The following is a 16,814-nucleotide window of genomic DNA, read 5'->3' as shown; positions in this document are numbered from 1 at the left end:
TACACAAGATTTAATTTATCATTTATCAAGACCCACCTAAGTAAATTCCAGCTCGCTTTCCATATTCAGGAAAGTGTTCATTAAGCTTATTGTTGTACTGCATGGGATATGACTCTGGGTTCAGGTACCACATGGGGTCAAACTTTTGTTCCACTTGTAGAACACACCACACATTCGCCCCAAAGATAATGAATGTTCCAGCAAGAACACATATCTGCAATATATAATTTATTTCTGTTTAGATAAACGATACTTCAAATTTCCTTGTCTACTGTACTAAACACGTACAGTATGTATATAAGATTAATCATTTTACTTTCAAAATTATTTTTTCATTACATTAATTTTATAGCTTCTTAAAAGAGCGAAGAATAGATCTACAATGTCAAACATGCACAATATAATAGCAAACAACAAAATAGGATTTTATCCTTCGAAGATAAACTTCGTATTTGCCTGTTGAAATTGCGGCCAAAGATACAATTATTATGTTCCAAAAAAATAAGCATAAATTGCACTGACAGTATCAACAGAACTGTGCTTCTGAAAAATGGTTTCCTCTTTGAGAGTGAATAATATATATGTTTTCTTTTTTATTTATGGGTACTGATATATTAGAAACTCTTTTTTGATTTTTAAACGAAAATATTACAAATAATATACTATAGTTTTTGTAACTAGTAGGCCTGATGTAAAATGGAAATGAATACCATTTTTTATTAATAGTATCAATAAAGAATAAATGCTGTTTTAACATTTTATTTAAAAATAGGCCTACTATGATTTATTTGACCTGCCTACTATGTTCAATACTGTTTTACAAATAATTGGTTAAATGGCGACCTTACTCGTGTTAATTATGTAAGCATGTGCAGCTTACAGCTGTTTCGGTGCTATTTGACACCATCCTCAGAGCCTACTAGATCTCGGCGCTATCTCAACTTCGCTGCCTGTTGTGTGGGTGCGTTCGTGTGATTAAGAGTTGAGTCAAATAGTGTGTGTGTTCTGAAATTGATCTGTGTTGAGAATTTGATTAGGGTGTGTTTTAGTGTGCCTGTATATTTCATATTGTTCTAGTGTGTTGAGTTTTTGGTTTTTGGGTTATATGTGTAGGATTTCCATGTCTGTATTTATTTTATTGTATGTGTGTGTTCGGCATATGTAGATGTATTGTGTCCTCTGGTAATTGCTTCAATGTGTTCTTTGTATCGAGTTTGGAATGATTTGCCTGTCTGTCCAATGTAGAAAGTGTCGCAACTATTCTTCATCACACGAACGCACCCACACAACAGGCAGTGAAGTTGAGATAGCGCCGAGATCTAGTAGGCTCTGAGGATGGTGTCCAGTAGCACCGAAACAGCTGTAAGCCACACATGCTTACATAATTAACACGAGTAAGATCGCCATTTAACTAATTATTTATATTCAAGTATTAAAAGTAGTGTACAAAAGATTCAACATGGACTGTTTTACATTTTAACCTGGTTAGATATACTATGCATCAGCCAGCCAGGGTTCCCTGACCCCGAGGTTTAACTAAACATTTAAGAGATTCTTCAAAATGAAGAAGGTTAGGAACCGCTGGTAAAAATCAATTCCACTGTAAATCTAATATAAACAATTTTTTTTTGCGTCATTTACAATCATTTGAGCAACAGCAATTTATTATTATCATTACAATATGCTACAGCTATACATACCTTTACGGGAACCTTCATCATTGTTGGCCCTACATACTTGGTGAACACCATTTTTTGGATGTTGCGCTGGCTGCACTGATTGGGCTTCCAGTTATTGTGTATTTTGCATATGCAGCCATCCCTGTTGTTGTGCAACCGTTTCTCATCTATTGCCAAGCAGCTTACGAAAAACAGGATTTCGAAAACGTACAGAAAGAAGATACCGGTGGCTGCAAACATGCAGAATGACCTGAGAAATGGCATCACCTGAAACACACAAAGAAGTCACGTTGTCTACATTCCGGATCAAGCTCTTTTTCATCGAAGTGTAAGTTACAGGTCGTAGCTAAAAAGTTAGTGTAATGATTGTGTTAAAGACTTTTCACAGAAGAAAACAAATTAGAAGTTTCAGCTGGCTTTTTCGTCGTAAGTGTATATTTTGTACATTAAGGTTTCAACAGATTTTTCTTACCATTAGAGGTGGATAAGTTATTATGCAGTTAGTTTAACTATTGTACTATTGGTCAATGTAGAGTATCCACGACCCACTGAACGAATATTTCACACTTTTATCGCTGCCAATGCTGTGCTATAAACCAATTTTCGGCAATCTAATGTAAAAGACTGCCTGCAGATATTTGGAAAGTTTCAGAGAAAATACACAAATTCAATCTTCTAACACGATTTTTTTTGTTTTTATTTGTCGTTATTTACGTAAAAATGATGCGCCAAAAAATAATAATAATTTCGTACTCACTCCACATCCCTATATTCACATTTGCTTTTCAGTGATTTATTAAAGAATGTACTGTACCGGTATTTAAAAGACTAATAATTTAGAAACATGTTACATAAATCATCCTTGTGACAAAAGAGAATGCTCCCTGGATCAAATTGTCGTATTTTGCAGTGGTCATCAGTACTCGCTGAAATGGGTAATAATATAATATAATTATGTTGTACGTAGCAAGATCGATTATTCAATTGATAGGATATTTTATGAGGTTGTCATGACTGAGATATCTATTGTCAATTGCTTTTATTTGTCAGAAGGCCTTGACTGACATGTATATAAGGACTGGCGCTCTTACGGGTGGAGGTCGGAGTTTGGGATGGCCCACAAGCAACAAGTTATACTAAATATGTTTAGTATTAGTGTAAAACTGGCCTATGTCTCCTATAGTGGGCGGGACATAAGTAACATTCACCATACTATTTCATATAATTCTGAATTTAGTGTTTTTTTTAAACTACTGTAAATATGTTCACTAATTATAAAGTTAATTTTATGTTCTATTCTAAACTTAAACATTCTCGTGTATCATACTTATAAGCAAGTACTGGAATCAAACAATATTGAAGTAAAATCCTCAATTTTATTACTTCAAAATTCATTACTTGCTTAATGTGCCAATATTAACATTTAGCAATAAAACTTAGTTCGCTTTATGCAATATTCACAATCTGTAACTTTTAACTGTAGGAAAATATGCTGATGAACATAAATTCTATGACTCATATTCTTATGAAATACACAATCACGTGCTCATTGTAACAGCAAAACAAAGACAGAATGGCACAACAGAAAGAATCCTACTGATAACAGTTTAGCAATCTAGTAATTTCAACAGAATATACTGGTACTTACTGTTGATGTACCAACTGCGAAAGCAAGAATGTCTGTCAGCGACGTCACTGTTATAGACACACCTGCATGCTGAAGGGTTTGTCCTATTCTCTCTGGAACACTCGCTGATTTTTCTCCTTTCCCCAGATTATCCAAACACTAAATGTAAACAAAGAAGGAAAACATACACATTCATTTCAGAAGAGGAAACAATATTGACTTTTCAGAACCTTTTGGTTGACATGTTGTTACGTGTAACTATAATTTTCGAAACGTCATGCTATAACACACATTCCCTTAGGTTAAATTAAAACAGTCTAAAGAAAATACTTTCTTGTAAAGATGACAATGTACTCTTATTTATTTTTCCATTCACACGCATTAAAATAAAATACATTTGGTCCATTCCAGATGCTTACACATGCACAGATCACAAAAGTTACACAAGGGATGTTAAAAATTTGCACAGTCATTTGTTACATTTCATATCGTTTATCAGCTGTAAATTATGAAGGTAGTGAATGAATTGTGAGAGTACACAATTATAATCCATATTCCTGTAAATATTATTATGTAAGTTGAAATAGTTTCAAATCAATTCATACGACAAAGTCTATTTACTATATAATTTTCTGTTATGGACATGTGCATATCACATGATATGATAACATTAGAAGTAAATAATTAAAAACAAAACAGAATCTAGCATGGAATATTATCGAAAATTAAGTATAAATTTATAGTGAAAAAACTCATTTAATCTGCGATGTTTCAACTGGAAAATATACACTCATTATAAAGAAAATATTAACACTTCATTATTACATGTTAAAAGACACAGATGGTAGAAGAAATCGGATCTATCAAGAATCTTCAAGGAGGGAGTCAAATGCGTCAACAGAGGGAAGCTGCCAGAACCCGGGATCTTCGACAGCAATTGGTTTAGTAGAACAGGTATCGTTTAGGAAAAATGACTTAATAGGGGAATTATACAAGACAAAGAAAAAAACGGGAAAGCTAGATGATCTTTTTATGAAGATTAAAAAGTAATTTCATTGTATGTGTTAATTGTGATGAAGGGAATAACAATATTGGTGAAAGTGTGCTAAATTGTAATTGGCTAAAAAGTGGACTTAAATAATTATATTGCTAGGGGATGGGGACAAATGAAATAATCGAAAGAGTGGTAGAATGGTGCGAACACTAGAGAAGGACGTGATCTGGTCGAGAGAATCCAAAGTGTGGAAATGTGCGCGAAATTCTCATTAGAAATATGTGAATGAACTGTAATAAAGATTAGGGTTGTAGTATTATACAGTCGACTTGCAAACGAATAACAGTTAAGACTAATATGTGCCAATAGGATGCCCCAGATACTGACTGAAAAAATGAGAAAATTCGTCTGTTATTACGCGGTTACAAATGAAGGGACAAAGCTGTATTTGTAATACCAATAGTAACGAATTCTAGTTCTAATAGTTAAGCTATAGTTAATTAGAGTACCTAAAGGATTAATGCGTAGGACGTCACTATCATGTATATGCTTTGACAACGGTATGTAGTAAGTATAGTTATGGTGAGTACCTGTATACAGCAATGTGAAGGTGCACCATTACTGCATGATTTTTTGATGACATTAAATATATATCATATATATACATATTATACATGTTAAAAGACTAGAACTATTACATATTATAATACCGAACCGAAAATGAAAATTCACCCTGCCTCACTGAACTTAAACCGAGGATTTATTGTCTTACCTGCATTATGACGAAAGTATTATCCACACCAATGCCCAGCAGTAAGAATGGCAGAATTGGATGAATTGGTCCCCAGAAGAAGCCCATATAAAAGCACAAGCCATAGGATGCTAAAATAGACTGACCAACCACAGAGACTCCGAGCAAAGATAAGTAAATCTGCAAGAAAAGGAACAAATTTAATAAACATCTAAGTCAGTAAACTTTAAATACATTTCTTTTCACACTGTTCATACGAAATTGATTGTCTTATAGTTATTCACTTCAACATACATTATCTCAGTCTACAGTTGTAACGTTTGCATTTTATAGAATCTTTTATTTATTTATTTTTATTTATTTATTTTTATTTATTTATTTAACCTGGTAGAGATAAGGCCATTAGGCCATCTCTTCCCCTCTACCAGGGGATTACAACTACAATATTAAGAATACAATTACAATTATAATTACAATTAATATTAAATTTACAAATACAATAAAAATCAAAGTACTGAAAGATTAACTGATTAATAAAACTAGACAGTTTATTATAAAAGTTAAGAAGAGAGAAGCATTTCTTTTATTAATTAAGTAAAAATTAAACCTACTCTATGCAGTAAGAAAATGCTTAATAAGCTTGCTTTTGAACACTACTAAATTCCGACAATCTCTGATGTCACTGGGTAGGGTATTCCACAAGCGCAAGAGCGAGATTGTGTATGATGATGAATACGATGATGTCTTATGTGTTGGTATGGCTAGTATGCGGCTGTTTTGCGTGCATGTGAAGAGATTATGATATGATGACAGGTAACTGAAACGGGAGGCAAGGTAGGTAGGTGTAGAGGGTGAAGGACTTGGAAAAGGAGAACAAGAGAATGAAAATTTCTACGATCGTTAAGCCGTAGCCAGTTTAGAGTTTGGAAGGATGGGGTAATGTGGTCAGCGCGACGGACATGCAGACGAAGCGAACACAAGAATTATAAACACGTTGTAATTTTTGCGACTGGTTGACATTGAGGTCAGTCAGTAAAAAATCACAATAATCGAAGTGGGGCATTACTAGTGTTTCCACTAGTATTTTTTTGAGTGATAGCGGAAGGAATTTTCGAATGCTGTTTAAGGAATGTAGTATAGAAAGCACTTTTTTGGTAATATTGGTTATTCCAGTTTAAATGCGTATCAAAGTAAACTCCAAGGTTTTTAACACAGGAAGCAAATGGGATTATTGTGTCATTTAATTTGACTGGAAGAGCAAGAGTAATGATGTGTAACGACCTTTTCTCTGTAATTTCTCATTTATCATTTCATAATTGTCATATCTTCATTATGAAGAGCTAGAAATATAATTTAAACACAATGAAATAAAAAATTTTCACACTTAATAGTTAGAAGCAACGTGTCCTCACAACTTACCCGCTGTTCCACCATGTTGCAGCGCCCTAGCATGATCACAACATAGAATATTATGAGGGAGAAGCCAGCAAACAGAACGGTCTTGTTGTTCTGCAGCACTTGCTGCAAGAAGTCCAAATAGCTGTAATACAAAAGCAGGAGTTTGCTTTACAAATTCAATTATGCAAGTATTCAATTTCAGTATTTCTCAATTCCTGTGTAAATGCGTTTTTAAGATTCAACATTGAATAACTTTTTTCGAAGAAAGTATGTCTTTGATCGTTATTTCCCTGGACCCTTAAAATGTTATATATAATAGCCTACCAGTAATATTGTTCTGGAAAGACAAAAATAATCTAAAGGCGAAGACAAACAGTCTTACTTACCTCAGTCGACTAAATCATAATCAGTGAGGGAAGTAGGGGAAAACCCAGAGGCGGTATGCTACGCCAAGATTTTCTTCTGGCATACCTCGATTTATACACCAGCAAATAGGGATTATAAAGAATGGACACTTCGCGTCGGTACCTTTGATGTAGCCGGGCTGATTTCAATGACCTTCACGCCAGCTAAAGCGTGAGATTCTGCTTTCTCCCTAGAGTTGGCGCTGACATCACACCAGCTAGCAGTCGACACAGCGGAAATATAACACATAATACATCTAGGTACATTATGTACTCAAATAAAATGAATTGGATCCATAAAATAATAAATCCGTCATTAACTGTAATGTCTAGACTCTGGAGTTCCTTTATAATGAGAGTTCAGACGTTGACCCCAACAACAATTAAAATATGTAATGATTTGATAGCGCTGAAAATGGAAAAACAAAACTCTTGTGAGAAGTAAAACCATATACCTATATTATATTATATACAAATATTAAACGAATTCGATACTTAATTTTATAATGTATTATATTATTTTATAAATCTGAAATATAAAATATTATTATTACAACTAGTTTGTCACTGAGAAATAAGGAAAAGCTGTTAACTTTAATTTATTTGAAGCAAAGCGTTACTGAATTTTGCAATAAGGTAGGCGATGTTTGGATCCTGTGTCTCAACTCTATTCTCAATTATTATCTTAGCGTATGCTCGATTACACTAACCTCTAGCGCTTGAAAGTGGAACTAAACGCTGCGCACAGAGAAACAAAACACAGGAAAATTAGCTCAGTGTCCATTCTTTATAATCCCTATTCGCTGGATACACCATGTAGCCTACATCAACAAGTTCACTTCTTTTACGCACATGTCCACTATAACATCAACTGAACGACCAACCACTAAAGCATTCAAATTTCAAAATTGTACTTTCAATAATTGTTTCTTTTAAAATTATTCATGTTTATTTTTTATTTCATCATCGTTAATTAAAACGTTTCTTCTTTATTTCATCATCCCTAATTAAAACTTTTCTAACACTTGTTTATATTATTTAGGTTATGTTTGTTATAGCTTCTGCTATATGATATTATGGATAGTCACGTATCAGAGATTGTTTAATACTAAGATTTATTGATAATCTTTATATACTTTCTTCTAATCGTGTAATAGTCAATTAAATCCAACTCGAGTTTTGATTTTCTCTAGATAAATCAAAACCTCTAGTGAGATTACTCTTGATAATGAAGGTAACAACAATGACTACCGTAATTTCCCACAATTATGGTCCTGAAACAGAACCATGGTCCATGGTACAACCATTCAAATTTTGCACTCTATAACTTAGTACCTCGTATTCACATTTTTGCTGCACTGAAGTTTGAAGTCAAGTCATTGCAGCTATCTATGAATGAACTACGATACTTTTATAATATTCTTTCAATGGCTGTATCCTGGATCATAGTTGTGTTCCAGGACCATAGTTGTGTGAAATTACGGTACGGTACCAGTTTATTTAGGAGTTGTGTGGAAAAAGTAAAGAATTTTAGTAAAACTTAAATTCGATTCTTTGAGTTCTTGTGTAGTTCTTGTATTGTTTCAGTTTTTTCACGTACAAAACAATACATATATTTTAACTTATACATTTGCTATTCACCTGCGAGTTGACACCGCATACACCTTGACACCAGTAGGCAGGGTCCTGTTAGAGAACAATACGTTCTGGATAAACTCCAGCTCCCACTCTGGCGACCACTTACTTGTCTGCAAGAACAAACGTCATACGGAATTTCATTAGTTTTTAAAGTTAATTGTTTCAGTTTCTCATAAACATCACTTTACAACATTACTACTTTATTGCAGTCTATGAAAAACGCAAGCTTCAGAGGTCCTGTAGATTGTGATGATCTGAAGGACGGTTTCCAACTCATCTTTACTCCTAGATTTTGTCCTTTTAAATTTTGTTGGAAATTTTCGGTGAACTTAGAAGTTAATTTGTACTTTTAATATTGTACTGTGCCAACTATTGAAACCTAAGACTCTGTGACTAGTTCCAATAATTAATACAGTACATTATTAAAAGTATTAATTTAATAAGTTTTACCTTATTCTCATTAGTGATATACAAGTTCTAAAAGTGTACCGGTACGAATAAAGAATGAAAATATTCTATTAATAATAATAATAATAGTTTATACATTATCTTCTTACTCGATTTCGTCGTGTTTCATCTACCGCATTTGTAAATTCGGCATGGAAGATTTTAAGTGACTATAGAGTAGCTTGTACATGAAAATAAAGTTTTTTTTTTTTTTTTTTTTTTTTTTTTTTTTTTTTTTTTTTTTTTTAACGAATACATGAGTAACAATGTTACTTGTATTTCAGTGTCAGATACTGACTTCCAATTTTAAATTAGTATTTAAGAGCACTCACAAAGAATGGAGATTCAGAAAGACACTGAATATTGCACATGCGCCTTACCTTTTTGAGGATCCAGTTGAGGATTGTGGCCTTTGCTCCAATCACATTCCCTTTACTGTCCCACTTGACACCCGATAACAGTGGTTCCACCTTCTCGAGGACATTTGTAAACTTGCCTTCAGCTTTCTTCCTACAGACAATTAAAGTGAATTGCTTTAGTGTCAACTCTTAACAGGACAAAATTTGGAAACACTGTAAAGGAAGGATAAAAGCATAGACCTACGAAATATTCTGGGCAGTGGAGGAATCATCATTTAATCTGAGAGGGGATATTCGATGGACAGGACTTAATCAAAATGGGCAGTCCTTCTCCTCTATGTCCCACACAGATGAATGAGTAATTTTATTGAAACGAGATTTAGTAATTTTCAAATATATATGGAATGAAAGGTAATAAAAGATAAGGCTACATCTTGGTTACACCCTTTTAACAACTGAAGAAACCAGAAGAAGCAATGACCTCACTAATTTTGATGATAACTGAAACGAAAGTCGAAACTAGTCAACTTGGTAATATGCCACTTAGTTTTTTATATTAACACTAGAAAATCGTTAACATAACTAACTACAATCTTAAGAAATAGAAGAGTTGACATGAGTCAATTTTTTATATTTTTCCACAGAAACCTCCCAGTGATGACACTTTTCTTTGCATTGTACTAGGGAATGTTAAATAGTGCCGGTACATACTCAAAAGCATGCTAAAACACAAACTTATCTTGCGAAAATTGCAATTTTTTAAACTAGATTAATTTTTAATATAAAATTGGGCTAAAATTAAGGTTACCTTATGTCAGCATTTATGCGGACATGTCTGCCTTCTGATAATAAAAATAGTCGTCCACGTACATTTTTGGAAATCCTCTAATTTATCCGCGTTTTTTATATTGAGATCTTATTCATTCATTTTTCATGTTGCTGTGAGCTGTGAAAAGCATATTGCAATGTACGTGATTGTTAAAAATGTGTAAATGCTGTTTTTAATAATAATAATAATAATAATAATAATAATAATAATAATAATAATAATAATAATAATAATAATAATAATAATAATAACGATGATATTTGTCAGAAACCAGTGTACAAGGTCTGGATATGACATCATCAGGTTTGATAATATACACACGCACACATACACTCATACATGCACACACAAACTTAGCACAAATAAATATAGACAAACAAATAATAATTATAAGCAAATAAACATACACAGACAAATAAACACTAAGAAATAAACAAAACAAACACTGAGAAATAAGCAGAGTATGATGTATGTTAACACATTATTTATTTAAGGATAAAAGGAATAATGAAAACACAAAGATAAAAAATTAAAACAAAAAGAAAGAGTTACATTTCTAAAATACAATATTTACATCACACTCCATGAATTCCATGATACATCCTTCATTTTGGACTTATCAAGCAATTTATTAGATTCCATGGATTAGACTTACAATCGATTCTGTGAAAGACTTGTTTCAGTCAAATTTAATTTCCGAAATATTACATGCAAACGCATGTTTAACTATTTGTATAGTAAGTAATAAGGAATTGTTAAAGATATGTTAAAATCGGTAGCACTTTGAAAAGAACAACCACCAGGATTGCCACCTGTTTACCATAAACGAACACGAGATGGCAGTACAGTCGCTAATGCAATTCAAATGGGAGTTATGACGTGACTTCTTATGTAACAACTAGATGGCAGCATAGTAAACCTGACAAAAGCTGTTACCGTCAAAGCCTATAATGCCGAGCAATCTGGTAGGCCTATATATGATCACAGAAGTGATATAAATTACAAAGTTGGTACAAGGAGTTCATTGGTGAGAAGAGTTTGTCAGCATTTTCAGATTTCAGAATATGGTAACCCTAGCTAAAAATGGTATGCCACATAAAGCAAAATTATAAATAGGCAAAAAAGAACTTTACGATAATTGAAATGAAAAATTACCTCATCTACGTCTTTCTCCAAAAGTAGTTACATTTCATACTTCTGCCCCTTTTCCACAGCATTTTTTTCTCAAACATTTAATATAGATGGAATTATAGTGAATAATGACTACCGGGTACTGCTGCATTTAGAACTAATTTAAAACAGAAAATTTTAAAATACTTACGTGCCATTTATAGCTTCCGTTATGTTCCTGATAATTGCCTGTTGATCCAGCTTGAACACAGAGTCCATACTGCCGTTCTGCGCCCATATCCTCAACACAGACTGGTATATGCAGTTATCCTGCACCTCGTAGTCCTTCATGAATTCTTGTATCTCGCTTGTTACATCGCTGTCGTTCACATTTGGAAACCATGTCAAGTACCTGCAATAATATAGAAGTATTGCATGTAACTGCTGGGCAACTTGTTCACTGGTAAGCCTATAACGTGTAAGTACGCTGGGTAGAAATACGATCAAACAACATAGACTTCACTTCAATGCAGCTGCAAGGGACTGGTTAGCTCACTGGATTTCGTAAGCAACAAGGATTCACGTTTCTCACGCTTCAGCAATGTTATCAATTTAGGAAAATTAATAAGAACTGATAAATGAAATCCAATGCTTGCACAGTATGGTATTAATATCTAATAACGAAACACAGACGTTAGGTCCTTTTTATAATGTCCACAATTTTAATGTCCATTTTATTATGTCCATTACATAAAACTCCATTACACTATTGGCGAAGTGCATCAACATCGGTTAAAAACGCAGTAATCATAGATTACGAAACGACGGTTAAACAGTAACCGTGGTTAAAATGTAATTTCTGTGCACCATTCATAATCACCGATTACTTAAACATAGTTAGCTGACACTTCATTTAACCAGAGCAAAGTCTATGATGGTACACTGTTTCTACAAAATGACTAAAGGAAAGCATTCATACCACAGCAAAGATAATAGTCAACATCTAAAAACGACTGCGCTCACTCCGTTCTACATCGAAGTGAACATGTTCTACATGTTCGCGTTGCATTTGTTTGCCTTTGGGCGCTGTTATATTTGCGAGTTGCAGTTCTTTGTTTTTCATTGCTGTTGGGTTAAAATCGTACAAAATAGAAAATTGAATGCAAAAATGATTATATCCCAATGTGAGGTTAAGTATCGATAGACTTACTTAATAGATTTAAATATATTATATAATAAAGAAGGAATATCCATAAAGGAAAAGGATGCAGAAGATTAGTAGAAATGTGTGTACGACCCAAGATCCCATTTACACCAGGTTACTGTTCATTATCCTAAGATCCATCCATAACCTCTCTTTGTTCAGCCAGTGACAGAGAAAGAGATATTCAAGTATTCCCTCTTAAAATATAGAAAATAACACTTACATAGAATCTTAACATAAGGAGCTGATCAACAGAAGAAATATGACTGTTTTTGAGTTATTGCAAGTGAGCCATTTGTAGATTTTGATAAACAAAATCCCTCCTGAAATTTTCTGTCACCTAATTCCTCGTAAAAATTCTCTCTTTCCACTAAAGAAACTTCACGCCCACGCTCTATCCAAGTAATTCAAGTACTGTACAATAATAATCGTCTTCGAAGTAAACATCTGTGGCTCTGGCCGCCATTTTGCTTTACTTGCTCTACTAATCACTGGTTATCTCATTTAACCGCTCGAAAATGACCGGTTATAGATTACTGTGGTTAACCTCCTATTTAAGTCGTAACCGAGATCGATCCACTGTAAAAATTCTTAACCAGAGGTTAGGTGACAATTTTAACTGGTGGTTACACTAACCGACGTTGATGCACGTGGGCATAAGTGGTGGTTACACTAACCGACGTTGATGCACGTGGGCATAAGTGGTGGTTACACTAACCGACGTTGATGCACGTGGGCATAAGTGGTGGTTACACTAACCGACGTTGATGCACGTGGGCATATATCCATAAATATATGTCCAATGAAGTATATGTCCACTTTATTTTAGTCCGATTGCACAAATTTTATGTCCACATTTTTACGTCCACTACATGATTGTACAATACATTATTTAATTTACAAATTCACTACAATTCCCTACTCAATCTTTTCTGCCTGTTCATCTTCATACAGCTTCAGATAACTAATAGCTTTGAGGTAAGTTCTGATGTGTCCTTCGTTGTAGTGGTTGTAATTCCGAACAATCTCTTCTGCTCGGCCTAAATTTTGTAGGTATGATCTTTTATTAGGGTATCGCACATTCAAATGCCCGCCCAGCAATTGGATTATTATAATTTCATTATTTCTTTGGTCTTTCTTGATAAATTCCATGAATTTCCAGACCGACGAGCGATGTGTGACGATGTGTTTCTGAAAGCAGTTGTGCCAACCCTCGACTACGTTAGTTGTTCGATGTTGTCCTGCCAGAACCTGATTATTTCAGGTGTCAATCTAGGTGGCATTGCTCTTCTTCTTCATTCCCGAGCAGGTGTTCATCGGATGTAAGTTCTTTCCATGTATAATGCTAAATCCATTACGTCAGGCTCAATATTATCTATAAGGCTATAAAAACAACCTAAACTCTTCTAATGGTACAAAAGACATTGGCATGACAGTGGGCTTAAATAAAAGTAGACATAAACGAAAGTGGACTTATATAAAAGTGGACATAACAGTCAGGGACCCAAAAAAATGGACGCACATAAAATGTGGACATAAATGAAAGTGGACAAAAATATTAGAGGACATAAGTCATATGAACATGGTTTCAATGGACTTAACGTCTTGGAAGCCTAATAATACAAACGATTTTAGAGTGATACACCTAAATGTGCAGTACATTTCTAATAAAAATCGAGCAGCTTTAGATACTTTTACAAGAAAATAATTCTAATATTGTGGCAATAATAGAACCAGGAGTGTAGGCTATATAACTTTTATGATTTTCATATTATCGCCAAATTTTACATTTTATAAAAATGCCACATTATATTCATATTCAAATAATTTGATAGTCTACTACACTTCAGACTTAACCTCTTTATCCTTGCTACCAGGAAGTTCCTCCAATTTTGTTTTCTATATGGCTATATGCAATCAACTATGTCTGTTTAAGCAGAATGGCCCATTGGTGTATGCTTCAAAATCCCAAAACAGGCCTTATTTTTTTTAAAGAAATAAAATACACCACTGAATAGAACAAGGTTTTGATGAGGGCGAGATTAATACACACAAATTTAGACATCTCACAACTGTTCGTTACTTCTGTAGGGAAAATGATGAAGTTGGTATTGCATGGGGTTACACAGCAAAAATAAGTTTAAATAGATTCTTCTGCAATAGAAATCCCTACGACCTACAGTATGTTAAAATTACATCATTTGAAATACTGTAAAGAAGCGAATAATTTCAAGGGAAAAATTGTTCCGGGGCCGGGTATCGATCCCGGGACCTCTGGTTGAACGTACCAGCGCTCTGCCAACTGAGCTACCTGGGAACTCCACCCGACACCGTCTCAACTTTTCCCTTGAAATTATTCAAATCTGCTTTACAGGGAGCTTTACCTGAAAGACTAGATTTGCATAATATATACGTCACTGTGTACGTTAACAGAAAACCACAATTCCAAATCACACAGAGATTGTGTGCACTCGATGTGGGTCTCTGGCGTTTCGTCAGCCCACGCGAGTTGTGTGGATATAAAAAGGGAAAAGTTGAGACGGTGTCGGGTGGAGTTCCCAGGTAGCTCAGTTGGTAGAGCGCTAATACGTTCAACCAGAGGTCCCAGGATCTATACCCGGCCCCGGAACAATTTTTCCCTTGAAATTATTCAAATCTGCCTTACAGGGAGCTTTACCTGAAAGACTAGATTTGCACTGTAAAGAAGCCTTTAAAAAACAAATTTCTAACCTTACACTCTCTATACTGGTAATCCGTGGCGCTACAGCCGGTGAAGGGCCTAGACTGGCCAGCCGGATGCTGGCCTCACGCCCACATGCCGAAGCAGAGGTGGACGATCATCCAACCAGACTGGAGGTATCGTGTGGTTAGCGCGATGATCCCCCCAGCCATTATAACTGGTATTCGCAACCGGATTTCGCTACCTATCGTAACTCTCCATGTGCATCACGATGCTGGGTGAGCACCGGTCCCATACACTGGCGAAATTTCATGAGAAAATTTCTTCGCCCATGAGGACTCGAATCAACGCACATTCCGTAACGCGAGTCCTAGGCAGGATGCCTTAGACCATGACGCGGGACCTCTGTACTGGTAAGTATTCAGAATTATAGTACTAGGTTAGTGAAAAACGGAATATAATATTAATGTATTAAAATAGAGACTTGCATGGTCTGAAACAATGGATAACACAGATTTATTCATTGCAATCGTATGAGTGATAAAGACCCATATAAAAAAGGGTACTGCATGATTTCATGGAAAAAAATTATTTTTTTTTGGACATCAACATTTAAACAGTCTTTATCGTTCGTCAAAATCGTGCATAATATGCTACATTATTGCATTAGTGCCAATAATATTACCATATCAACTAAAACGCCATGACTTCTATTAAGAAGGCATAGCTTGTATCATAAAGTTAAACATTATAAAACGATTTTCCAATGTTATATCATCATTGTCGTCATAGCAACCTCTTTCTTCATAGACCATGATAATATATCAAACTTCCCATCATTACAAATCTGATGCTATTTATTTATTAATTATTTTATAATGCTGTAGTACAAAAAAAAATAACGTATGAAACTCATTTATAAAGTTATACAATTATTACATTATAAACTTGTTTCATAAATATACTATTATTACACTATCGACCACTGCTGCCACCACTACCAGCACTACAACATGTTGTGGCCAGCAGTTGGGGGTCCATTAATGGGCCATTTTGACTTGCTCTAGTTTCCAACGCAACAAACAATACGACCACGAAGCCTGGTTAATTCTGTCATCGGTCACGCCCATACAAGATGTTTATCATCTAGCAACTAATAGTTATGCCCCAATTTATGAAATTCAAGTAAGAATACAGAAACAAAAATTGCTGTCACGAAGATGAAACATGTCTTCTCATACTACGTTCAACATGTATCTCAACAATTCAGTTCTTTTATCGTTCTGCAAACAATATTCCATTTTAAATGGCATGCATAAGATTGAAAGCATTTGTTATGCACACAGGTAATATAATTTTTTTGTTTTCTGGAGTGAGATATCAGATTTCATTTTATTGTACCGGTACGATTTAAATTGATGCAAGTTATTAATTTTGCGGAAACTGACATAAAACAACTAAATGTAATAATATTTTATTTTTATGCTTACGGAAATTGGTTTTTAAAAGTGACAAATATTAGAATGTACTAGAAAGTTACAATGAGATTCTAAATGCCTTTCTTGTCAAATAATCAGCAGTAACATACTGTCACAGTCCGTCAAAATTTTGCACATGACGTGGTCTTTAATGATAATTCTTTTGTATTGGAGAAGACAGGAACTTAGGAAGAAAGCAAAAATAATTATGTAGTA

At 34.3% G+C, this 16,814-nt stretch overlaps 1 protein-coding gene across 1 annotated transcript in view; it reads right to left on the bottom strand.

Moving 5' to 3' along the window:
* LOC138708838 (patched domain-containing protein 3-like) overlaps positions 1–16,814 on the bottom strand; it is a 175,689-nt gene that overhangs the window by 17,828 nt on the left and 141,047 nt on the right. Inside the window, exons 4-11 of the mRNA XM_069839070.1 lie at positions 11,448–11,648; positions 9,319–9,448; positions 8,495–8,601; positions 6,471–6,591; positions 5,073–5,231; positions 3,328–3,465; positions 1,701–1,946; positions 37–214 (exon numbers count right to left, since the gene is read on the bottom strand). Of these exons, the coding sequence (XP_069695171.1) occupies positions 37–214; positions 1,701–1,946; positions 3,328–3,465; positions 5,073–5,231; positions 6,471–6,591; positions 8,495–8,601; positions 9,319–9,448; positions 11,448–11,648 (1,280 nt within the window). The remainder of the gene's footprint in view (positions 1–36; positions 215–1,700; positions 1,947–3,327; positions 3,466–5,072; positions 5,232–6,470; positions 6,592–8,494; positions 8,602–9,318; positions 9,449–11,447; positions 11,649–16,814) is intronic.

This window comes from Periplaneta americana, chromosome 11 (assembly GCF_040183065.1).
Source record: "Periplaneta americana isolate PAMFEO1 chromosome 11, P.americana_PAMFEO1_priV1, whole genome shotgun sequence".
NCBI lineage: Eukaryota > Metazoa > Arthropoda > Insecta > Blattodea > Blattidae > Periplaneta > Periplaneta americana.
Note: the sequence above shows the minus strand (reverse complement) of the source record. Positions and strands in the feature narration are given on the sequence as shown.